This window comes from Apis florea, unplaced genomic scaffold, assembly GCF_048593485.1.
Source record: "Apis florea isolate Af1SG1 unplaced genomic scaffold, ASM4859348v1 contig_2492_pilon, whole genome shotgun sequence".
NCBI lineage: Eukaryota > Metazoa > Arthropoda > Insecta > Hymenoptera > Apidae > Apis > Apis florea.
The window spans coordinates 4,410,616-4,437,623 of NW_028256593.1; the positions used below are offsets into that span (position 1 = coordinate 4,410,616).

At 36.0% G+C, this 27,008-nt stretch overlaps 1 protein-coding gene across 5 annotated transcripts in view; it reads right to left on the minus strand.

Moving 5' to 3' along the window:
- The window catches only part of dnc (phosphodiesterase dunce), a 146,857-nt gene that overhangs the window by 20,248 nt on the left and 99,601 nt on the right, over positions 1–27,008 (minus strand). For all 5 annotated transcript variants that reach the window (XM_086906259.1, XM_086906257.1, XM_086906256.1 and 2 more), the window contains 3 exons: positions 16,530–16,631; positions 16,045–16,109; positions 14,361–14,473 (listed from right to left, as the gene is read on the minus strand). In XM_086906259.1, coding sequence (XP_086762385.1) covers positions 14,361–14,473; positions 16,045–16,109; positions 16,530–16,631 — 280 coding nt within the window. The remainder of the gene's footprint in view (positions 1–14,360; positions 14,474–16,044; positions 16,110–16,529; positions 16,632–27,008) is intronic.

A 27,008-nucleotide genomic window follows, 5' to 3' on the forward strand; every position in this document is an offset into this window, starting at 1 on the left:
TGTCTAATTCGAAATGAGTCAACTGTCTCGTCGAAATGCATTCCCTATTTTGAGGATCCAGAGAAAAAAATTCGTGTGAAAACGTTCCTTCTTGCCCGATTATGGAATTCGGGATGAGTTTGTTTTCGGTTTCTGACGAGTCGAAAATTCTAGGATTGGAAAAAAGTAAGACGGACAATAACTGGAAATATTTTATTTCACAAAACTTTCCAAGCACTTTTCGTTCTTTTGCATTGCAAATTGTTTGAAAATGTTTGAGAAAAATCTTCTCTATCGATCCCCTTTTTGCTCCAAATGTTGGGGCAAATCCATATTTATCCGTGAACAAAGCGAACAATCTTTTATTTTGTATTAAAAAAAAAAAATTGCACTGTTTAATCAAATGAATGAAAAAACGACGATGGAAATTTTCCAAGAGAAATAAATAAGAGATGAGAAAAACCAGCAATTAGGATTGAATCAGGAGTGTACGTGACAGTCTGCACGTCATGCTTGCTGGTACATTCGACGATATCTCGAAACGTTAAATGAGCCGACGTAATAGACGGATAGATAATTTTCCTCCCAATTATTCCTCATTTGGTCCGCTTCAATCATATCTTCTTCACGCTCGTGGATGAAAACCAATTCTTGAATCCGCTGCCACTTTGAAACATGGACTTTGGAATTTTCGCTTACAATTCACGCACACGTATTATCGATATTCGTTGCTTTCGTTCGAATCAATTTCATCACCTTTCATTAAATATATATATATTTTTTTTATTCTCAATTCCTTCGATCACCACGACGTCTTTTCCACGTCTTCGAACGAAAAAAATACCGTTTTCCTTTTTTTTCTTTTTTTACAATTCGTGCACAACACAACAGCAACAACGAGGTTCGAATCCTCGATGGTTTTCTATATGTAAATTTAATTCGACTGTCATTTCTCGTTTCCTATCCCCCTCCCCCCCCCGTTATTTATCCCGAAATATCTTCCAATCCCACATTTCTATTTATACAATATTTCGCGAAATTTATTCCCACAAAAATTGAATAAGAATTTATTTTAAAATTGGAGAGAAATATTATTGAATATATTTAAAAAAAGAGAGAGAAATTAATTCAAATTATATATTCGCACAGAAATTCCAAGGAATTAATTAAGAAATTCTCCGAAACAATTATCCGCCCGAAATTCCCCGCTCTCCACTTTCGAATTGAAAATAAATTCGGAATCGACGAACGGGACGATTTATTTTCAGTTAATCGGTTATTTCGCGCACGTGGAAAACGGATCGAATGAATTAAACATCATTGGACGCGACCGGTCTGCAGGAAATTTGGACGAGAAATGCGAAAGTGCTGGGTGAAAGGAGGGAGAAACGTGAATGCTCGTGACGCCAATGGCGCACCACTTCCGCCGGGCGTCCACGCCCGCCCAAATAAACTTGCGGTTTCCGCGCCACGGTTTTCCAGGAATTTCCATTCCCCCTTCTCCGTGGATCAACCGCGCGTGGAAAACGATTTAAACGGTCGATTATTATTTTAAATCGGCCGCCTCTGTCATCCTAGTGGAATGATCGACGAATCGATTCTCGAGTAGTGAAGGAGAAAAGAAAATTGAAAAATAATATAGCAACGATCGATAAATATTTAAATTACAATTTCCTTCTTCTTTTTTTCTCCTTTTTTCTTTCTCGATCTTATATTTTTGGAAGAGTGATATTTAATAGCGTAATAATTGTGAAAGAATAATAAAATCGTAACAGTTTCTACTCTATTCGAATATGCCTGAGATCGAAACACTTCGAAACAAATCCCTGAAATAATACGAAAGCTTGTATTGTCGGCAATGGATCGAGAGCATCCCTTTTTCGAAATCTTCTGCGATCAATCTGCGAGCATAATGAATATTGTGCAGACAGGAAAAGCGTGGCAGGGAAAACAAGCAATCCGATAGTCGATAACAAAGCGAGTAGCGGTTAGTCCTTCTCCGTTTATCTATCGGAGCGAAAGTTATTTCCAGCCGAGGGTCTTACACGGCAAAAATCGATAATTCCTCGTTGCCAAATCCTCGTTTCTTTCGTTTCACTTTTATCCTCTTTCATTCACGGGTGCATCGATCCATTGTTTATCTTGTCTCTTCTTCATCCAAGGCCAATTACATGTTTCGACGATATTTTAGAACGATGGTGGCGCCACTAGTGCAATGAACGAAGACAACGCCATCACGTGGAATTATTTTTACTTTTCTCGATACAAGGAGTTTCTCTCCTCTCCTATTTCTTTTTTTTTTTTTTTTTTTCGATTATTAAAATCAAAAACCTCACAGGGAAAAATAATTTACGCGATTCTTAAAATTTTTAATTCCAGAAAATTAGCGAGTGAACGATAACTGAACTTAATCGAAAGAAAAAAATTGCTTAAAGCTGAATCGCTTCATCGTATAAAGTATACGAAATGAGATGTCGAAATAAAACGTAGTAGCCTTTTATATTGATATATCCGCAAGAGTCAATGAATCGACAAGGCGAACTCGCACGATACGGAATGTAATCCGTAATGTGTGTCGTCCTTTATGATTGTCCACGAGATGGACACGTGGTGAAAGAATTGCTGTTGACACCGATTATACGGAGCGATTAGAGCGTGCCAAGTGTCACGAAAATGCATCTGGAGCGCGTCGAAGTGATTTCGAACGGATGATGTCAATATTAATTTTATTTTTTTCTTCTTCTTCCAATGTAAGATTCATACGTTCATCTTGGTGAATTGTCATAATCGACGAGATTATTCTTGCGTAACCGAATATTTATATATTACGAAACAATTTCTATTAAAAGTTAAATTCTTTTCGTCTAATTGTAACGCGTTGACTCATCCTCCTCCTTCATCCTCGCAACGTTCAGTTTCGAATTTCGGTTCTTTTCCTAATTTTGCAAGCAAATGAACCGTTCAGTGATGATGAATCGAAATGCTGTCGAACACGTTGACTCCCACACGTTGTCAGTAACAGAATTTATTTCAAGCCCAATTTCGCGTGGGATTCGCCTACCAACTTCCTGTCAACCCTTCCGCCGCTAACTTTCTTCTCGATTTCGTCATGCAACATCAAAGCTCGGTGATTGGTACCAGCTTGCTTCATACATCCAATAGTTGTCTCTGATCTCACATCAGGCATCCTTTGTACATTCTCCTCGACTGAACTCGCAACCCTCCAATTCTTCTCCTTCATTTCGAGCAGAATTCTGGTCAACTTTCCATCAGACTTTCCATCAGATTTGCAATTATAGTTCTGACGAATACTCTCTTATATTTCGCGTAGGAAGAAAATATAAAATCTTATGGTTTGGAAGTTTGGATGCTCAGATCCAAAGAGATCTCTTGATCAGACAGACAAAGAGTCCTATTGCTTATTTCCTATTTTCTTTCTACAGTTATCTATACATCGAGACAGATATAAAAAGATTTAATAAGGATTTGGAATATTGGTATTTCACGTTCAGATTCGATTTTCTACTTTTTCATTATCTTTCTTGAAATCTTGCAACCCCAAAGAGTCCTGTTTCGCAATATTTTTTCCTTATAGTCCAAAGACTGTTTTTGTTTATTTTCTTTGATATAACCACATTGAGATAAATATCTTAAAGAAATCTAGTCGAGATTCGAAGTATATTTAAAATCCAAAGAATCCTGGAAAGTCTTCTTGCCTATTCCTCATTACTTTCCCCTCCATAAACACGTCTATGTACTTGACTCACAATTGCATTTTCCACCAGATATATTCCCCGACAAGCATCTTGTTGCTGCCACTACTCTCCTCTCCGGCACAACACAGACTGAAGCCATCTCCTCGCGTGTCGTAATCTTAATGCTAGGTAAACTTAATGGCACAGATAAGGAGATATAAATTGAATCGAAAAATGACAACGCGTGCTTTTCTCCAGCTGAAAATATGCAAAACAACCTTTTAGCTTAATTCGATGCACATCGTTCTGACCTTATCACGGGCATAAATAACGAGATTCTCTTCGATCCTTCCATCAATCCAGCATTCTCCCGCGCGGTTGTATTTTATAAAGAGTTATTTTATAAAATATTTGATTACATCACGAATGGCACCGCTCGCGAGCTCGAGAGATACGAAACCAGTTTCTGAACAAAGGGAACAACAGGATCATAAATTAAACTCGTAGCTAAACTCGAAGCGCATTCGCCTCGAGAATCAGAGGATTCTGAGAGTCGTGGCGTGGCGTACCAACGACTTTGGAACGGAAACAAAGACCGTCGATATTTTTTTTTTCTTCTTCTTCTTTCAAAACACGATTTCCATTTCCAGTAAATTTGGAATATTGATTTTAACGGTTTTGCTAATTCTAGCAGCAACGAGTGATATATTTTATTACACGTCTACTCAGCTTCGTATTTTTAGCAGATTTTTTTTTGTTCTTCTTTTTTTTTTTTTTTAAGTATCTGATAGATTTTAAATTTGAAACGAGTGAGGAATGGCAAATTTTTCAATTGCTTGAAATCTCGATTTTAACGAAACCGCAACGAAGTTATTATATTCGAAAATTTCGAAGAGGTAAATAGAATGAGAACGTGCAATTGCAATTCCTTTTGCTTGGAAATTCGATACGGTACTTCTTCGATACTATGATTGGACCGAATTGAAAATCAATTATCAGAGTAAGTAAATAATTAATTAGTCCCGATTGGAGGGATGTAAATTAATATTTTTCAATTAACGACGCATGCGACACACTCCAATTAGATACCTTAATTGAATAATAATCGATCGGAAATGGCATTAATTGTCAGTTATTAACCTTGCTGGCTAATGAAATACGATTATTTTTTTTTAGAAAATTAATAAAAAATTTATTATTCCTTATCTCGATTTATTTCTTTAACATTTTTAACGGCTGGAATTTCTCTCTATCTCTATCTTTTTCTCTCCGGTTATTATTGATTCCTCTCGAAGATAAAAATAATTGACGCGTAAAATATCCCTCGTATTCGAAAGTGAAACGTATTTAATATTCAAGATTAAGCTCTTTTATGTTCTTCGATACGTTTCTCAAATACGTTTCTGCGATTCGATGGATTCTTTTTTTTTTTTTTTTCTATCCGTAAATCGAAATGACACGAGGTAAAAAAAAAAAAAAAAAAAGAAAGAAAGAAAGAAAAAACACACACATGGAATCAAATATTATCATTATTAAGGAATTAAAAGTTAAAATTAATCCTCGATCGATAAAGGAATAATATTTCGAAAAATGTTAAAAATCGTCGAGTCGATATTAAAATATTTTTGCCAGAAAATTTTTCGAATAATTGATGAAAAAAAAAAAGAAAAAACGAGTAATACAACCAGACACGACAAAAATAGATTTTTAACAATTCCATTTTTAACTTTTTACCTTTACCTTTAGCTCGAATATATTTTATATTTCGCTTCGTTTAATTTTTATTTCCATCCCCGCGTTTTCCCTCTCATAAATCATTGTTCTAGAAATAAACGCGACACTGGTCCACTTTCCACTCTGACTTTTTATCGAAACTTGATCGATCGATCGATCGATCGATCGATCATCGATCGAACAATAATAAAGCTGCGAGTATATGCCTTCTGGCTGGTGGTAGAATTTTATCACGTGCGTCGATAGGGGCGTGAATCGTACAGCAATCGTACACAAAATTTGCCTCTCCTTTGAAACCATAATCGCTGACAATTTGTCTCGTCGATCTTGAGGCAAATTTCTCGCGCACGTGAGTCAACTTTTACGTCACGATCCGCTTACTTCCTATTCCCCTTATCTATTCCTTTCCAGATCCATCCACATTCTGATGTATCACACGATTCTTCGTTCGTTTCGCGAGAACAATTCTCCAACCTTGAAATTTTAAAAGTTTAAAGAATAAAACTGGAATAAAATTTAGGGATCGAATCGAATTTTATTACACGTTCGAGAAGGGCCGACGAATTTTTAAAGAGCCGCTTACAAGGAAGGAAAATTTTTCATAAATGTAATTTCAATCCATGAAATAATTATCGATAATTAAAATTAATTATCCGTATCAACGATTCTCAATTTCCATTTATGTGACGTAATTAGTCCGTCTTCGAACGAGAAGCAAAGATAAATTTAAATTTAAGGAGGAGCGAATTCGAAAGGAGGGGGGGGGAGGGGAAATGAATGAATTATCATTCATAACAGTTCCTTTCCGGGATTTCATTTCATTTCGAGAATCTCACGAAAATATCGGCGATAATAAAGATCCGACAAGGATTGTTGATTAACAATTCAAATGACGTCTTCCGTCATGCTGGCCGAAATAAAAAATATCGAATTATTAATTCGAACGATGCAAATTGAGAGATGCAAGAAGAGAACATTTTAACGAATGTCGAAAATAATCGATAAGAAATATAATGAATTTTTATTAAAAATTTAAATGTTAAATTAATAAACGTGACTTATCGTTGAGAAAAATTTTCTAAAGATTACGAAAATTTATATTATTACCATTACCATATAAAATAAGATAAATAATTTCTTCTCGTCAATTTGGCACAGAGAATTTTTTCCATTTTCCAAGAAATAAAATTTTCCATTTCTCGACGGAAGTCTCCAAGGTCATGGATACGGTTTCGAATCGACGAATCATTGAACGAGCGCATCCGGTATAAAGAATAATATTTCCAACGAATCGAGCAACGAATCATCGACTGCTTTCATCGAGTTTTCTTTCTTTCTCTTTTCTTTTTTTTTTAACGCTTAAAAATCGTTTAACAAAACAAGGACGATATTTCGATACAAAAAATCAAATATCTCGTAAATAACGAGAAAACAATGTTCGATTATTGGAAAATACATTTGTTAAATTTTTTTTCAATGAAACGGAGCAATGTTGAAAAAGTAGTTATTCTTCCAATTCCTGCTTCAAAAGAAACGCCTTGAAAATAAATGGAAACGGAATTATTCGCAATCTTTCGTTTTCATTTCAAATAAAATTCCGATTTCGGGATATTTTCGAAATGTAAACAAGCATCTGTGCATTTATAGCTTTCTCGAAACTGCTTCTCGGAAACGTCAAATACATACAATGGGACAATTCCATTTCTGGAACGTGGCGTCAAATTCCATGAACTCGAGAGCGTTCAAGAAATCGAGAGAGAGAGAGAGACGTGGTCAGAATTGGCCGTATCCCGTGGCGGAACAGCGTATGAATGTTATGCTTCCAGATTTCCATTCACTGCGTTCCAAAGAATACGACGTGAAGTCGTTCGAGATTCGTAAAATTTGAAGGAAAGGAAGAACAGTTGCAAAAATCATATTAACACGGTGTTATAAATTATTATAAATTCATCGAAATTAATTAATAATAAAAGGGGAAGCAAGTACTTTTCAAAGTAGTTCGAAAGTAGCTCGTTTGATCGATAAAGCTCATAAATCGAATGAACGATTCACGATTTGTACGAACGAAAAGAAATTATTAAAAGGGAGAATATTCTGAATCAAATTACCTTCGATCGAAAGATATTGATTTCCTTTTCGCACTACACTTGATGCTTTTGCGAAATCACTGGATATGGTGAATTATATGCTCGAGTTAGATCAAAAAAGCATCGTGTTTGTCAATAGGAAACGTGCGTGCGATACGGCGTTCAAGAAGAGACTGATCCGTCCCAATTCACCCCGAAAAACATTTTTATCGATGCAGATTTTGTGGCGCAAGGCCACGAACGCGTTAGTTTTGGAACAACAAAAATTCTTGGACGTTTGTTGTGTGTTTCACTGAACACCTTTTTGATCGATTCTCCCATCGTATATAATTTTTAACAAACGTTTTTTTAACACGTCTTCAATATATCACTTTTATTAAAACTTTTGATTAATCGATCGCTCAACTTTTTAACCAATAAATTATACTCTAATTTCCTCTCGACAAATTTCTTCTGAAGTAAAGCGATTGTTTCACGGATTGTTCCAAAATATATTTTAATTAGACGCTGCGTTTCACGAGAGCGCATCAAAGCGTTCATTCAAGGAAGCTATGTCAGGGGTTGAAAGAGGGTTGTACGGATGACGTAGTAAAAGTATTTTTATAATTATAAATAAGATCCACGCTAGTATATTATAGCATCGCTTAATCAATTATCTATCTGGCACCGTTTTAAGAACCTCGTTGCGCAATTGACAGACGGATTTAGAACAAAGTAACGCAAAGAACAATGCGTACAATGTTCGAATATAATCTATTAATCTTTTTAAAAAGTAAAAGTCAGATTGTTGTTTCAATCGATGAATTATTATTTGAATTTAGACGATTAGATACTTTTTATAGAATATAAAATAGATTTTTATAAAATGACCAAAGTGTTACTCATAATCACGAGAGTTGTTTCGTTTATTTCAATACGATTTCTACAATCCGTGCAATCATAAATATGATCGAGCAATCTCGAAAGATTTCAATTTGATGTCGTAATTCTCTCTTTTTAAAATTTTTTAATCTCTTAATTAAAAATTCGATCGAACGGTTTACCACTTTCTCAGAGGAAAAGAAATACGATTCTTTTCTCGAGGATGAACCAGTTCCCACGAATCATCCGAATCTGCGACAAACACGGAGCTAAATTTCGTGGAAAAGCAAACAACGGTTGACAGATTAGGAGAAATCTATTCTGTGCACGATCCCGCGCGAGATAAACGAGAGATGTACGTACACCGAATTCCTGGGAAAATCCTTAAAATTGGCGTCGGTCCAAGTGGCGGATGCCCTTTTCTTTCTCATCGCCTCTACACTTTTTCTTCAGACCAACGCGCCAACCAACAGTTCATATTGTATTTTCACGAACGGGTGAATACGATTTGTCAAACGTTTCCAATGAAAACGAAGGGAGAGAAACACTTTTCAATTTTAATTTACGTTTGTCAAGCGTGGGTGTCAACAACGATCCTCTCCAACGAAATATTTCGGTTAAGAGACACACACGTTTCAACAACAATTACGATAATATTACGTGTCCAAGTATTAAGTTTCTCTTCGAATTCGGACGATCCATTTTCTCTAGAAAAATATTAAGAATATTAGAATATTGAAAAGGTAGCCTTAAAAATAATTTGAACATGTGCAAATAAGTTTCTTCCCCTTTTCTTCTACCGTCACAACGCCCGACCGAAATTACTTCACCGCTCGTGGCGCCATCTGAAACAGCGTTCTTTCGTTTTCAAGAAGAGTCGCGACGAGATTCCAGTCCATGATTTCCTAAGCGGTTAGGAAATCGTATCTCGCGGAACGTGGAAAAAGTGGTAGCAAAGATTCAAAGCCGGAAATTTTAATTCGAAAGACGACGATCGTTCGAGTGCACCGAGAAAGTTGGACGACGAGATGCGACTTTTGCGCAACTTTCGTGTTTTCAAATTGTCACCACACCTGTTCCCTTGTATGCAATCACGCTAATAACACTGAAACGAAATAAATGCTAATTGTAACATCTTATCGATTACGTTCGAAGACGTTCGTTATGGCCCAATGTTGCTTCGAATTTAAGACTAACCAATCGGAAGCTTCTTCGAGAAGCTAACGAATTTGATAGAACGCGTATCGCCATTGGTTGTGGATTATTCGCAATGTTACACAGTGGCGCCATCTGCGCGCATTTTCAACTTTACGTTGAACGTTCCATCTAAAATCGAATAATATTTAAAAAATTTCTCGTTGAATAATAGACGAGTAATCGAGTAATTTACGTAATAAAAAGTCTTGTATTTGGAGAAGAGAAAGGAGAGAAAACATCTAACAATAGTGCAACTTGTCTCATCTGAAACAATGAATTGAAATTTAACCCAGATAATAAAATCGTGTATACCGCTCATTTTTCTACCGTGTTATCGTACAATACACGGTTGAGAAGCGTCGAGAACGAAGAGGCGGAACGAGAATCTTACGTAAAAGCGATTAAATTCAACATCAAGTGGTATAAGTACCGCATTAATCGGACAGCGGATAATCCAACGGGAGGAAGTAACAACTGGCGCGCATATACCTGTCCCACGTCTACATTTCCACACGATCATTATTTAATTCTTATATCTTCATACGTATAATTTCTCGAATTCCAACAACAATTCTCTTCCTTCTTCTTGAAGAAGAAAAAAAGAAGATAACCTCACGTTTTAACGATCGATCGATCGATCGATCGATAAAACACGAGCATCCAAGATTAAAATGTATCGAGAATGGGAGTTGAACGGCTGGGATCTAAATAAAGCGTAACGGCCACCTGCTCGACATTCGTGGCTCGTCCACGTGCAAACCACGGGATGTTCGCGCCTCGACTAACGATGAGCCGCGATGTAGGTCAATTGATTCGGGATCGATCGATTTTTCACGGAGAGGAGGAAGAAGGGCAGGCGGCCTTGAGCCACGCGAAAAACTCGTTTATAACCTCGACTTCTGCGGGATAAGAAGTTTGACGAGCTTCGAACATCCCGTGCAACGAACGCTTTATTCTCTGGCCGATCTTTTCGTTCCTTTCGTCGTGCAAATTTGATGAAAATAAAAGGACGAGAAGGCATATCGTGGATTTTGAAGATTCTTTCTTCGAATTTTTTGCAATATCGAAGATTTCCATTGTTTCTCCGTGGTTTTTATTGCATCGAGGATTTATCTCGTTTTTATTCCTTGGTCGATTATTATTCTAAGTTGGGGGAAGAATATGCGCAGTTGCGCGTATTCGAAAGATCGCGATCTCGTTATCTTTTGTGGAATAACATGGAGGAATGGCGAGGAAATTCCATTTCGGAATCAAATTTATTAAACTACTGAATTCCAATCCAAGTTTAGAAGCTTGGAACAGGGCGTGACCTTGAGATGAAAATGCATAATCTCTTCCTGCGAAGAGTGTTGTTCAAGCAACACTCAGGTTTGTTCAAATAATTAACAAGAAACTGTTTAGATAAGTTCTAGCAGATTGGAGAAATCGCATTTCGAATTTTAACTCCTCGAGGAATTCCTTTTTTCAACTCGATTTTTTTCGAAGATTTCGATGATCGATTCGAATGGAAAAAGAAAAAAAATTGAGAAATTTTAAAATCTCGTTTCAAAATTCCACAAAGTTCGATCAACACGATCAATTAATCGAAGTACGCTCGAAATTATCTCGAAAGAAGAAAAGAGAAGAAAAGAATCGAGAATATGTAATCGAGGTCCAAAGTGATCGATATCGAGGGAAAATTCAGAAAATCGTTTCGAGAAAATCTACTACCGTGTCACTCGTTAGCGCCATCTACATTATCAATCGCCTTGACCGTGAAACTGATTACGCAACCCAAGCAATAGTCCACAAACTGCGCGCTCATGGTCGAAGCGGAGTATAGATTATCAGGTCTCGAATTTTCTTCGAGGTCGTGAGTGAAGGAAAACAAGTCGTAAATGTCCCTTCTTGAATTCGTGTGTCAACAAACTACCGCGGAACGATTAGACGAACCGTTTCGCTCGAAATTCATCGTAGCTCGAAAACGTTAAAAGCTGTTGAGATATAAATTTTGTTATATTCGGGTCGCATTTGAATTCGAAATGCTTTCAAGATCTCTTTTAAGATTTTTCTCCTTTTTATTTCCATCATTCTGATTTTTTTTTTTTTGAGAAATTTTTTTTCTTTCCAATCCTTCGTTTCGCGGAGTTATTATATCTAATTTAAAATCGATCTCTAGAAATTATTTTTCTATCTTTCTGAAGAGATTTTTTTCTGAAAAAAAAAAAGGATATATTATTTTTAAAATATTTTCAAAGTATACTAATAAAAGAAAAGAATGCGTAGCGGAGGGAAAAACTTCTTAGAAACGTGAAAAATAAACTCGGGGGAAAAAATAAACTCTTCCAGTTTCGAAAGCAAGCACGATGGAGTTTCGATACGAAAATCCAAGTAGGAAAAATGATGAAACTTTTATCGATCTCCACGCAGGTGTCTGACATATATATTTTCTCGACTTCTATTCTAAGCACGAGAACATCCTCTTTCATTAATTCACGATATTATTACAAATTTGATCCGTTTCAAAAATTATCACCATTCCCGAATATCATTAATATTTTCAATAATATGTTCAACACTTTTTTAATTTCGAATCCTGTCCACGATAAGAAAACAAAGAAACAAAAAAATGCCAAAGTATCCACGATAAAATCCCAACAATTTCGAAACCATTTACAATTTCCAATAAAAAAAAAAAAAGGAAGAAAGGGAGGAAAGAAGAAGAAAAAAGGCAGATCATCAAAGTTTTCTCTCCCCCTCCTCCAAGTAGTCGCACGTTGCAGTTGAGGAACAAACAGATCGCAATGCTTCCCCTCCGATTGAAAATACATCAAAGTTAGGGATAATAAACGGAGGGATCGAGGCGACGTGATTCGTGAATTTATCAGAATCTCCTCGTCGAGGAAGGAACCGTTTTCTAAGGAAAGGAAGAAGGGCTCGATTTTCGAAATGGCGTGCGTGATCGGACGATATTGGGTGTAAACGTGTTTATTGCAACTCACGAGGAGGGATTGGAAACCTCGATGATGTGGAATATAATTGTGGAAGAAGAGCATTGAAAATTAAAGTTCCTTTTATATTTTGATGGAATTTGCAAATTTGTTGAGAATATATTTTTAATTGTTTAAGGTGAATACAGAATTTTGATAAGTAATGGTTCGTTTGAATTTTATTAATTTTTAAAACGAGGATAATGATTTTGAAGGAATATTTCGAAATTATTATGCGATCTATTATTCTATCGTTGATTAAAGTTAAGGTTGTTAAAAGGTTTTTAAAGAAGAATTATAAAGAATTTGAAAAGTTGATAAATTAAAAATTCTTTCCATCGTCGAATTGGATGGAGTTGAGATTTTATTTTAAGGTGAATTATTTTAATAATTTTTTACGAAAATAATGATTATTAAAATGAACATTTCGAAATTATCGCGCCATCTATTATTCTATCCTTGATTGAAGTTAAGATTATTAAAATTGTTATAAATAAGAATTTGAAAAATTGAAAATTCTTTTCATCGTCGAATTGGGTGAAGTTGAGATTTTATTTTAAGGTGAAAATATTTTAAATAATTTTTACGAAAATAATGATAATTAAAATGAAAACATTTCGAAATTATACGATCTATTATTCTGTCCTTGATTAAAATTAAAATTAAAATTATTAAAATAAGAATTTGCATCGATAGGGTGTATTATCATTAATCGATATATCGTATCATTACAAATAATGATGTAATTGAACGTTGAATGATCGGAATTTTCTGGCGTTTTTATCGTTTTTACGCGATTGTAAATTTCCAACAGATTGAATACATTTGCTTAATTAGTTTAATTATCCCCCTTTTTTCTCATCATTATCGGTGGCGTGGTCACTGTTTTTCCATCCTTTTTTTCCCAAAGAGATGCAATAGGTAAACATTGCAACCTCAATGAAACTTGATTTCGTACGAGAAAAAAAAAAAAAAAAAAAAGAAAGAAAGAAATGTAAAATATACATAAAATATTCGTAACAACAAATTCCCTCTTATTTTTCGTAAACAAACGAGGCGCAATTAAAATTCAACAAATATCGAGAAATTTCTTTGCTTAACAAAATATCTTACTTCAACGATGAAATTCTATTTCTTCTTTTCCTTTCATTTAATAAAACACCAATCATCCGTTTCCCCGTCTTTTCCTACATAAAATTGTATCGTAAAATTCCTACAACAACAATTGGCAAACATTTTTTCGCTCGAAAAATTCCTTTATTCGATTATTCTAATTAAATAACAACGAGCAACAACCATCTCATAACCTATCCCCAAAATGGCGGCTCGTTAAAAGCGCGGGATTTTTAACGAGCTCGCCTCCTTTGTTCGAAAACGAGCTTCTCGTTTCCGTAAAATAGGGAATTTTTTTTTAAAAGAAAGAGAGGCAGAGACGCGATCGTTTGTTCGAACAATTCTTATTAATTTCGAAAAAGAAGAAAGAAAAAAGAATCATCGATTCGTGTTAATCTCGATCACTCCTGCCTCTAACAACGAACCTCTCTGAATTAACCTCCCCTTCTCCCACCCCCCCTCCCTCTTTTCCCGCCTCCCCCTCAATGCAAATCGATCCAACGCGTCCCAAATCCCGCGAAATTATTCAAATCACGTCGTCAATCGCGGAGTGACGTGGATGATCAAATCGCTTCCTCTCAGCCAGTTCCACGAAACTGTCGATCCAGATGGCGTTGAACCCGATCCGAGAAGGCGACGATTTACCGAAAAAGTTTCCACGCGAAAGAAAGAAAGAAAGAAAGAAAGAAAGAAAGAATTTTGAAGGAAACGTGTCGCGCTCTTACCTTCAGAGAGGCCATGTCGGACACGGATCGATGAGTCTGAATGGTTTCCAGTTGGTCCAGGCACCAGTCCAGCTCCTCCATCGTCTCCACCGCCAATTTCATGTAGTTTTCCTCTGAAAGCCAGAGAACAAAGGAAGAGGTTGAAACCTCGAGAAAAGAAACGGGCTGTTGGCAACATGATGAAGTTAATCGTTGTGCGAGGAGGCGAGAAAAACGAGCCTCCTCCGTAAACTTGCCAGGAACTCGTCTCGTTTTTTTCTCGACTCGAGCTTCTGAAGTTGGTCGACCGGAAAGGAATTTTAGGTGGATCCTCGATATTCCATACTTTTTTTTCTTTTTTCTTTCCTCTTCAATCCAAAGAATCCAAGATGATTATTCAAGTTAATTAATTGACGAATATGTGATTAAATATGTACTCGTGTTTTTATAACCTTTTCTATAGGAGAGACGTGAGAGGTTTGGGGGGATAAATGGAGTCTTGAAGTTCGTTAAAGATGAAAGGTTGCGTAAATGAGGGATCAATCGTGGGAACAAAAGAGAGGAGCGAATTGACGTTGGAGCAGGAATGACACGTGGAAATGAAACGTGGGGGAGACAAAGCTCGAGACTTCGAGCAATTTCGAGAATTTGATTTTTCAAAGGAGCGGAATGCTCTTCCTTTCCCCGCGAATAATCGTGAATATTCTATCCCTCGAAAGGGGTGGATTCCTCTTTTCCTGATTTAAAAAAAAACGACTTCGAAGAGGGAAATTAATCGAATTTTCGTTTAAATGGATTCTCCAATGGAGAATACCCTTAAATAAACGTAATATATTTTGGATGAACGTGGGTATTTCTTTCGCTTAATCTTCGATATGTAATTTAATTAATCCTTTGCACTCCACCCCTTTTTCGAATCAATGCGATTTCACGCACGAATTAACGTATAAAACTTTTGTATTTTAATATTTCACGCATCTTTACGTGTTTAAAGAAAGAAAATTCGTCGAATATTAAAATCTATATCGTGTTATTTTAATAAGAAAGCAATTACCAACATGCATCCTCGATTTGTCTTTCACCTTTCCTTTCCTTTATTGAGAGCAAACCTTACAATTCCAATGACGTGCTCTCACATTCACTGTTATTTTTCATCTTCTTACATCTTCATTTTTCTATCGTCAAAATTTTCTCAATGAATAGAAATAATTTTGTTTATTTAACACACATGAATTAACGCGTAAAAAAACTTTTATATTTTAATATTTTATGTATCTTTACGCGTAAAGAAAGAAAATTCGTCGAATATTAAAATCTATATTGTGTTATTTTAATAACAAAGCGATTAGCAAGATGCATCCTCGGTTTGTCAGGGCATCGTTCATTCTTATTTTTCATTTCTCTATCGTCAATTTCTCAACGAACAAAAATAATTTTGATAACGAAAAACCAAATTGATCTTCACTTGAACAATCAACTTCGTTGCACGTATTCCATGCTTACGAAGCTTTGAAAATAATATTTCCACGATTGTCGAGCTCAAACTAACGCTCAAAATATAGATCTGATTTGAGATAAAAAAATCCAAGCATTCAACAGCACATTATTTTAAAAGAATCAAAGGTGAATAAATATCGCATCGATTCAAGATGGTGGCGAAGAGCGCAAAGGGTTAACAATTGGAAAAAATAATAATAATTCTTACCTCCAGGTGCCAAGATCCGTGGCTGCGGCGTGCTGCTACCCTGTGCACCGCTACTCCTTCGTGATCTGAGGATAAAAGCATCCCGAATTTCATTAAAAGAATAAAATTATCGTTCAATTTCTTTCTTACGAAATTGCAAATTGAACAATCGTTGGTATCTATCGAAATTTCTAAAAATTAAACTATTTTACATACTAATTTTGAATAACTAAAAAAAAAAAGATGATAATAAATCAGAAATTGATGAAAAAAAGTAAAAAACAATATCGAACAAACGTTGGATAAAGTCCAAAAGATGATTTAAGCGTTCAATAATCGTTCTCATCTAAAGGAAAGAAAATTCAAAATTTCATTGCGATCCCAACTTTTCAAACGCTGATCCAACGCTCGTTCATTGCATTTCAAACGTTTTAAATCATCAAAAAAAAAAAAAAAAAAAAAAGGATAATTACTTTTTCAGCAAAATGTAAATTTTAAATACTCACTTGTTGGTGGGCACATTAGTAAGCGACAGGAAGTTGTTCCTGACCGAGCGCAGAGAGGCGAGGATCTGCGCGAACGGCGTGACGATGAGGTCCTCGCCATGGCTGCAAGATCAAACGGGGAAAGATCAATTCTCCTGCTCTTTTCTCACGTGTGTCAAGCGTGATACAACGAGGAGGGGCGGGGGATCAATGGGCGAACATTCAGTATTGCGATGAACTCAACGTCTCCCAAAAGCTGCGCTCTAAATTCATGCAAGGCGTGTGGCGTTCTCTATCGGTTGCAAATTGTACACCAGTTTCCTTATGATCGTTCCAATTCCAATTTCGAGCGAACAGAAACAAGAAAATTGCGTGAAACAATGATCCCCCTTCGAATCGTTTTATAAAAATATTCTGAGAAGGAAGAGGGGACGAGTTAGGGCGTGTAGAACGTGAGAGATCCATGAAAGAGGGGGGGTGATAGAAATTTATTCTCCCTATTCGTTTCACAATCCCTATCCTCGAAGAGAAAAGAGAAAATATTCCTTCGATTTTGATGAAATCATGGTTGGAAACCATTCAACTTTCACAATCGAAATTTATTTATAAGCGAAAACAACGCAATAGTAAAATTTATAACATCCGCGGGTGTAAGAGTAGAAACACGCGCCCGATTCATGCCAATTTCCGTTTCAAATCAATTACAGGATAAACATATTTTCGTTGGTATTACATTCGATCGAAACGATTATTCGATTAAAACTAAATTATCATCGGACGGATGATTCAGGAATAAATCGTCTATTAACTGATCGATCGTATAATCAATTGAACGGAAAGAAGATTGTTTATATTGATTCGCAGCTTCGATATTAATCGAATTTCTAAACTTTTCCCCTCTTTTCCAACCAATCAGCTGTTTGCATTACGATCTGTATTAATAGCTTCGATCGTATCCAAACATCGTTTAATCGAAGCGCTATGTAATTACGCAAACGACCGATTATTGGAACCACCAGTTTACATTCTGGAACAACGTTTGTATTGTATTCGTGGGAACCAGGCTCCAAAAAACTAAGGCTTGCTCGAAGAAAACAAAAATTGGAAAATTCGTCTCTTTCTCGATAAATCAAATTATTCGTTCTTTTCGTCCCCAAGAAAGAAAGTAGCCCCAAACTAACGATCTGTTATTTACTCTCTCTGTTAAGAGAGATGACAAGCCAATTAAGCCAGGATCAATTAATCCGTATCGATGACGCTTTTAGCATCAGCACATTGGTGAGTTTAACGCGTCGTTGATCCGACCTTTGTCCTTCCCTCTTAGGGGGAGGGGGTAATTTTCGCTGTGGAAAAGCGTGAAATAATAATTCACGCACGTGCACGCGTGGGAGGGCGCGTGATTTAATTAAAGGAAGTCGCTCGATGCGGGCGACCTCTACGCCTCTTGTTGGAAATCGGAGATACAATATACACTGGCCGATGATATTTCAACGTAAATAGATATCAATCTCGTTAGCGTGGGTATAATTAGTTACCTGTTGCATCTTTTTTCCCTTTTTTTTTTCATTGCGTAGCAGGATATTGCGCGGGATATACATGAAAATCAATGAAATTGTATATACATGTATGTATAAATTGTTATGAATATACGAAGGATGAAAGAATGCGTTATTTTCATTTTAAAGAAAGAACGATAAAAATAATATATGATTTATACTGCTCTATATATATATATATATATACGGTCCAATCATCATTACATCCCAAGGGCGCAGCCCCAATCTCATCAGGATTACAAGTTTTCCGTGTCGAAGTACCACCCTTCGTCAAAGTAGCTCAAGCAGAAGATGTTCCAACATGGGAACATCAATCAGCCCGATCTGTGCAGTCTGGAGGAAAGTAGGTTGCCCTTAAACGTGCCCTCCCCCTTCCACGAAGATCAAATGACGCTTGGATATAACGTGATCTTGTGTGTAATCTTCCGACAAGAGGTTTTTTTTTTGTGAACAATCTTTCGTATCCATTTGCATCTTCCTGAGTCAGTCCAAGTCGAACGCGGAATAAGATGTGGCCCAAGATTCGATAGAATCTGTCCCAACCTGACAAGTGGCTAGGACTGGATCTTTGCGAAATTTACTGTTTAAACTGGATCCGATTGCAAGAATCCTCGAGCAACCTTATCTGTGCAGTCTTTTTTTTTGTGAACAATCTTTCGTATCCATCAGCATCTTCCTGAGTCAGTCCAAGTCGTTTAGGTCGAATTGATGCGGAATAAGACCTGGCCCAAGATTCGAAGGAACCTGTCCCAGCCTGTCAAGTGGCTAGGACTGGATCTTTGCGAAATTTACTGTTTAAACTGGATCCGATTGCAAGAATCCTCGAGCAACCTTATCTGTGCAGTCTTTTTTTTGTGAACAATCTTTCGTATCCATCAGCATCTTCCTGAGTCAGTCCAAGTCGAATGAACGCGGAATAAGAGGTGGCCCAAGATTCGAAGGAACCTGTCCCAACCTGACAAGTGGCTAGGACTGAATCTTTGCGAAATTTACTGTTTAAACTGGACCCGGTTGCAAGAATTCTCGAGCAACCTTATCCCGTTATTTATTCGACTGGAGCTTCCGCTTCCAGGATCGTGAAATTGACGATGGATGGTTTTCTGGGTCAACGCGTGCCACGAATGCCCGAGAATACCGATCGACTCTCTCTTGAGGGTGATTTCTGATGTTTATGCTCGCTGGTCAAAGAGAAGGGATGCTAGAACGTGAGATTAGTTTGCGAGTCCGGAAGAGCATTGAAGAATGCGCTCGCGTCTTTATTACACGTGCTGTGTTGCGCTTAACTGGGGCTATAGTTTTATAAACGATATATTAAAATTGTAGCCAGTGGTGGGTATGAACAACTGGTGTTAATTTTTCCTAACATCAAAAATAACGATTGTGGCTTGTACACGAATAAGATAAAAATAAGATAAAATGTTTAAAAATAGAATATCACTTCTAGGTTTTAGAATGTATATATACTACTTATTTTCATTTTATTTTTCTTATTTTTCTATCCTTTTGTTTCAGCACGAGATAAAAGTTCAGTTTCATTTTCATCGTTATTCGAGTCTCTTTCAATATGTATATTTTTCGTGAAGGCATATTTTTCTTCCAGTTCCTCGAGAAAAAGGCGCGTTGAACAAAATGTTGAATGAAGTTTTAGTATAAATTTTGAGATTTTACAACTTGCACGTTTATTATACTTTTTTTTACAATTAGAATTATATCATCTAGTATTTTGACTCGATTTTAGTAAAATATCTTTCTTTCTTTTTTTTTTTAACATTTAAAATAATCGGCTGTGCTCTAAAAATAGTTAAAGTCTTGATATTTAATGCTTGGCTAAATAATAGATAAATTTTTTAATAATTTTTTCTCGACAGCGGTTGAAAATCCACAGAACGTTAAGAAGATGAAAAGTAATTTTTGATTTCGAGATTGATTGCAAACTATCCAGGAAAAAAGAGAGAGAGAGAAAAATCGTTCTCCAATCCCAACTAGGTCATCCTAGTGAAAGAGCGTGTTTCCATAGCGAGCTACCTTCTCTTTCAACCCTTTCCCTCCCTTCTCATGAATTTCTAATTAAAACTATTTACAACAGTTTACATTGGAAAACAGGGAATATTCCTTTCCATTGTTCTAATAAAAATATCCTTACGTTTTTTTCAAAAGATGAAACAATCTTTCTTCATTCCTTCCGCCATTCTCCCCACTATTTTACGATACAAACAACGAGATAATCTGCTGTTATTCGTCGTCACGATTCCGTGATCCCCGTTTATCGTTTTCGAAGAATCGATCGAAAATCTGGAATACGAGTGACGCACGAGTTGTTCGATTGCGTAAACTTGGAACAACTCGTTTCGCGTTGTAACCGGAGGAGGTTTAACCAACGGCGAAATAGCGGAGATGTTGCTGCTTGTAGGAACTTGTTGAATGCGTTTTGCATAAGAGAAAGAGAAAAAATCTTGCACGGAAGTTTATTTTGAATAAATGGAAAAGTAAAAATAGATTCGAAAGGAAAAATACGTGTAACTAAAGCGATTAAAATATTGAAACGTTGTAGAATGGAAGAAATTCGAAATGATCGAATCGTTGGTCGACGTTATTTACTTTAATTCTCTTTTATTTATAAGCGTAATTCGAAAAAAAGAGAGAGAGATATATCATCTCGCTCCAATTACCATCCTCATCGTACAAATTGAAGCTTCATTGAGGTGAATGGTGATCCAATTATAATCTTGCAATGGTGAAAATTACATTTCAGAAATGATAGCGTTTCGTTAAGCAAAAACAATAATTCGATTGGACACGGTGAAGCCTGTTTAATGAAAGCGTGATTAACGCATCAGTTGCAATTTCAATTCCATTCAGAAGGGATCGACAGATAGGTAAATCTTTACCTATACGTGTAATATTTCAATTTTGAACAATCGTTTGTTGGAATTAAATTTTCCTTTTCAAATTGTTAGCAGCGAATAAAACGTTCGATCGCTTTTATTCGCCGGAAAAGATAAGACATTTTTTTGAGCCTTCCAATTTTTTCCAAATCTCGAAAATTTATTAAAAAAGTACGAAATTTTTCTCGAAAATTTCATTTATTTGGACGGAAAAAAATTTGCCTTTAAATTTTAATAATTTTAATCGTTGCAACAAATTCAAGGTAACGATTTTGCACGCAGTATTTATTTAGTTTTCCAAGGATTGCAAACCGAGCAGATTTGGGAATAGCCACTGGAGTGGACAACTTTAAATGAGTTTCTGGCTTTTGTCCAAAGTGCAGATTTATTTTCTGCGACATCCATTCGCTTGATTCATTATCATTATATTTCAAACCGATAAACTTAAGGTTAATAAGTGTGGGATCCATGAATGAGTCCTTTGATCATCGGCCAATTATTATTCTAATCCGATTCCAGGGATTGCGAAACATCTCTAAATTGTTTAAACATTTGTCTTGAAATTTGTCGAAGAAAGAAACTAATTGTCATTCGTGAAAATTCACCATCGACACCATTTTTCAAATATATCTTCTCGTTTTAAAGTGCTTCCAAAAAAGATAAAGGATCGAATAATGGTAAAAATTAGAAAAAGTAATTTCTGCGGTATAAACGATATTCTGATTCACAAATTCACAAAAAAAAAAAGATTCTTTGTGTCGCGCAAATGTATTATTTACATCGACTATTACGTTTAACTGGCTCGTCTGAGTTATTCATCAAGATAGAGATTACGATCGTGCAGCTTCTCGGTATTCTTATCGCAAGAGGATTATCGATTTATCGATTGAGTAAACTTCGTGCGAACATTTCATTTTATTTTCGATGAAAAATAAATTTCGATTATAATCCAATTAGATTTTAAGAATCGAAGACCGATCGAAACTGAACCGAGCTTAATCAAACTTTATCCGTGTCTCCTTTATCCACGAGTTATAAAGCGATTAAGTTCTGAAAAATCGATAAAACGATTATCGACGTTGTCGTTTATTTAGCTATAATAGAATATCGATAATTTTTAATCGATTTATCGGGTAATTAATCTAAATCTGCGAATGGAATCAACGAGATAAATCTTCCCAAAGATAAGATCTTCCCAGACTCTTCTCTTGAATTGTGTTCTTTGTGCGATAAAAAGATTCAGTTCATAGAATCCATGTCAATTTATTTCTATCTCTCGTGCAAGTGTTCCTCTTCAATTGTTCCAAGACAAGATATTCGAAATCTTTCCTTCGTTCATATTTATTCGCAATTAGCATTTATGTCATTATGCGACAAATTTCAATCTTTTTCTTTTTTTTTTTTTAACATTTATATTTATTTATCGTTTCTCAAAGATCTATTAATAATATTAATTGGCAATACAAATCTCATAATTTAATACTTATTATCGGATAAACTCTTCTATAAAAAAAAAAGTATTAACCTATTCAAGAATCCACAAGTTCAATTTTAAAACATTCATACGATCCTTTTATACCTTCTTATACCTTCTTAACCTTATACCTTATTACCATCCATTTATAATTCAAAAAGTCTTAACAAGACTAAGCCAACCCTATTCCAAAATTATTCATAAAACCACTCATCATTCCCTCAATGTCAATAAAACTTCCATCTAACGAGCCACGATTATATCTTAAAAGTCTCTTAAGTCTCTTAAAAAAAATTTTCTTAATTGTTAATGCCTAGAGCGAGTATCGAAGGAGGCTGGAAGGAAATCAGCTAGCCGAAGCTTCTAATCCGATCTAATCGTCTTCGATTCGACGGAGCAACCGCTATGGCAATCATCGTCCACTTACAAGTCTCTCTTTGGTGGCGACTCGAAGCACTGCTCCCAGAAGAGAGCCTTCCTGGACGGTCGTAGCCGGAGGGCGGAAGCGGACAGAGTGCGAGGCAGCCCCCCGGAAGCTACTGAGCCCCCTCCAGCGGCCAGGGACGGTGAACTCATGCCACCGCCGCATCTTTTTAGGCCGCCAATGGATCCTGGGAAATCCATTAAGCCGCCACTCGAGCCAGACATCGTTAGATCCTCCTGCTCCTCACTTTCATCCACATTCCAACTCGTTGCCAATTGTGTCCTCTCGTTTCTGAATCATTCCAGGCGTTAAAGAGGCATTCAATTGTCCCAGGAAGTGTTTTCGACCGGTTGAGGATAGTGGACGTCTAGATGATGGACGTCTTTATGAATGCTATTGATGGCTCTGTTGCAGATCCAAGGTGCAGATGTAGGCTCTAATCCAAATCTAGATTTAATGGTTCAGTTGCAGATCTAAGATTTTGGATCAGTTGTAAGTCTGGGCTCCTAGTGGATCTAGATTCTTCTCTGACCTAATTGTAGATCTTGACTTTTAAAGGACTGATCGCAGATCTAGACTTCTAGTGATCCAATTGCTGATCTGGACTTTTAAAATATTAATTGCAGATCTAAGCTTCTAATGATCCAATTGCAGATTTGGTCTTTTGAAGGACTAATTGCAGATCTGGACTCCTAGTGATCCAATTGCAGATCCGAGCTTCTAATGATCCAATTACAGATTTGGACTTTTGAAAGACTAATTGCAGATCTGGGCTCCTAGTGATCCAATTACTGATCTGAGCTTTCAATGATCAAATTGCAGATCTGGACTTTTATTGCTCTAGTTGCTAATTTGAACTTTTTTGATGAGTACATATGGTGAGTAAAGTGAGAGAGATATTGAGTATAAAATTAATTAGAATGGTTGTGTAGTTTTTGGGAGTAACATAATTTTAGAATTCAGCCTAAAAATTCTTGAGGTTAATCCATTCTTGAGTCACGTGGTTGTTGAATTATTTATCTTTTGAAATGATTCATGGAACACTTCTAAACTGATCACATAATCAATGAATCACATAAATTGTGTGATGCACATCTTGATTAAACGTAGAAACACTTATCTTTGAACGTTTTATCGTAGATTCACTTCATCTTATGAATATTATGTTTCTTATTTATTTAGCACTTTCACAAACGCGTATCCACAAAATCACTGAGTTGTTAGAATTCAATATGCATTGCAATTTTGAAGATGATGAGATACTTGAGAGAGAGAGAGAGAGAGAGAGAGAGAGAGAGAGAGAGAGAGAGAGAGAGAGAGAGAGAGAGAGAGATAAAAAAATATAAATTTTAATTTAATCTATCATTCATATATTATTGAAGTTTCAATATATTTCTGATATTTAATCTATGTAAAATCCTACAGGTACAAAAACTGATACATCAATTTTCTATTTTGCCTATTGTAGGGATTGGAAATTCTGTTTATTATTAAAATTATATATTGACAATTTATAAACATTTTCCTAATTCGTTTGAGAAAAACCCTAATGTACTTTTTTCTTTTTTTCTAACTCAACTACTACTCAACTCATATTTATTATTTATCGATACACGTAATGAACTTGGTAATCGGAACTTTAACAATCTAACTTCTTCTTGGAAGCCAGAGCTTCCTCCTTAACGATCGAATTCTACGTAACATACAAACTTTGGCACTCTTCATCTTACAACTAAACCGCAGAAGCTACGACACTTATGCTCCTCCAAGTACACAACAAACTCCGCCCAATCAACTAGAAATCGAAGTTTGCGCAATCCCTAAAACTCAATTCATCATCCTCGATCGAGGAGGTACACGTCCAATTCCAACGAAATATTTAAAAAAAAAAAAAAAATTTTCCCTGAATAAAAAGAAAAATTCTGGAAAAAATGGATTCTTGGATTTCGATACGAGCCACAAAAAAAAAAGAAGAAGAATAATCCATTCTCGTTAAGGAAACGTTTCGAACAATTGATAGGAAATAAAAGGAAAAATATTCAATTTTCCTCCGATTCAAGCTCAAACGAGCAAACGAACAGCAGCCAGATTTTTGTTTACTCCGTCCGGAGGATTCATTAGAACGATTCAATTTCAAAGGGAATGCTCGTCGAAAAGACGGTCGCGTGGGCGCTTCGACAAATCACGTGTGGTCTGAATTTCAGATTGTCAATGAAATTGCTGTCATTTGACTTAATCTATTCTATCTTTACGAGGCAATTTAATCCTCTTTGCCACCATCAACCCGCGTTTTCAACGACATTATCTTTGTCTTTGAAATCATACACATATCCGCAAATATATGTACACAATTTTCTTTTTTTTTCATCGTTTAGATTTTGTTAGATGACGTTTCAAAGAGGATTTCGCTATAAATTTCGTTCGTGGAAGTGTTTATCCACTGGTGAACAATAGGAGAATTTTATAGGAGGCGGTTGGATCAACTGGGACAAGTGGCAACTCAACTTGAAATGAAACTAATTAGGCTAAAGGCTTGTTGGCATCGCCTATCTTTTGATCGTGGGCGATACACTCATGGATCGGAGCTATTATGTTCAAGCCGGTTTTTCGATTTCTATATTTGAAATGGAAGAAAATTTTTAAAATTGGAATCAAAAATTTTCATGAATAAAATATTTGCATAGGTGGTAAAATAAATTTTGAGCATAGGCGGAGGGATATTTTTAGCCGAGAACCTTTTTATATTATTATCCGATGAAATATAATTAAACCCATAAATTAAATACATATTATTATTAAAATATCGATTGTAATTTAAATTTTTTTTTTTAATTTTAAACAACATTTCAAGAGAAATATATGATTGATAAATATATATGTTTATTTGATCATTTTTTAGCAAAAAATTTTAATTACGAATTCGTAGGTTCGCAAAAGAATTAATTAAATTACTAAGTAAAAACTCCGAAAAGCTTTCATCGCCAATTTTAGTTTCGAAATTCCGAAAGGGAATCTCCGTTGCATTTGTAACTGGATTTTCAAGAAAATTAAATTTGTAATAAAATTTTACACGATCATGCCCACTCTTTTCTATTAAAAAAGAACAAAATCGCAAAAATTTGAATTTCAAACAACGATCGTTATCGCACGAGAAATTCCATTCTTCGTATCCCCCCCCCTCTCCCCCCCCCCGTAAAATTCGTAAAAAGTCGTACAAAATTTCGCAAGTGACATGACTCCCAACGAAACCGTTCCACCATTTAAAACTGCACAAAGCGTTTCCATCTCCATTCCCAACTTCGAAATCCTACAAAAAGCCTTTTTATTCCATCAGTTACGCCGAAAAAGCCGACTATTTTCTATCAAAGCCGCTCTTCGAAGCGTGGGGGGTCGACGAGAATAACCGATCTCTATTTAACAACCACCACATTTCCAAAATATCACAAAACGCCTCGGTTATATAATAAACCAACCGTTTCTTGGTTAATTAATGAAAAAAAAAAAAAAAAAGAAAATTCCAAAACGATTTTTTTCTTTTACAAAACGAATATATCAGGAAAAAGGGAAATATCTTTAGCGAGAAAAATTGCGTACGAGTCAAATTTCTTTGACGTGTGTGTGTGTATATATATATATGCGGAAATGAACGTCAAAACATTAGTGAAACACATACGCACACGCACACGCACACAAAAAGATATATCGTGTTAGAAACGTCCCGTCGAGGAAATCGAGAAGGAATATCGAGCGGTGGTCGCTGCACAAAGGTGGAGAGGGGAGGTCGAAAAGCGGAAGTTTCTTTGTTTCCTCCTTATTTCGAATTCGAGATCGAGCCGAAGTGTGGAGACACTCGAGAACGAGTAATCTCATCGAAGTTTGATTCCATTATGAAGTGGGGGAGGAGGGGAGGGGGTTATTCGCGTTATAAGAAAGGAAAGTAGGTTAGATTTCGTTGTATGCAAGATGAGTCATCCCGAATGAAAAATAATATATCGTTCGTTAAAGATCGATAGGTGGCCGAGTTTTCTGTGCACGAAGAGAGAAGAAAATTGCAGGAAATTTAGAGAAAACAAATTTTTCTTACGTTCCACTTCGTTAGGCCAACCAACGTTCGAATAGATTGCATTTCATTGCGATTGCATCATTTCACCCATTGATACT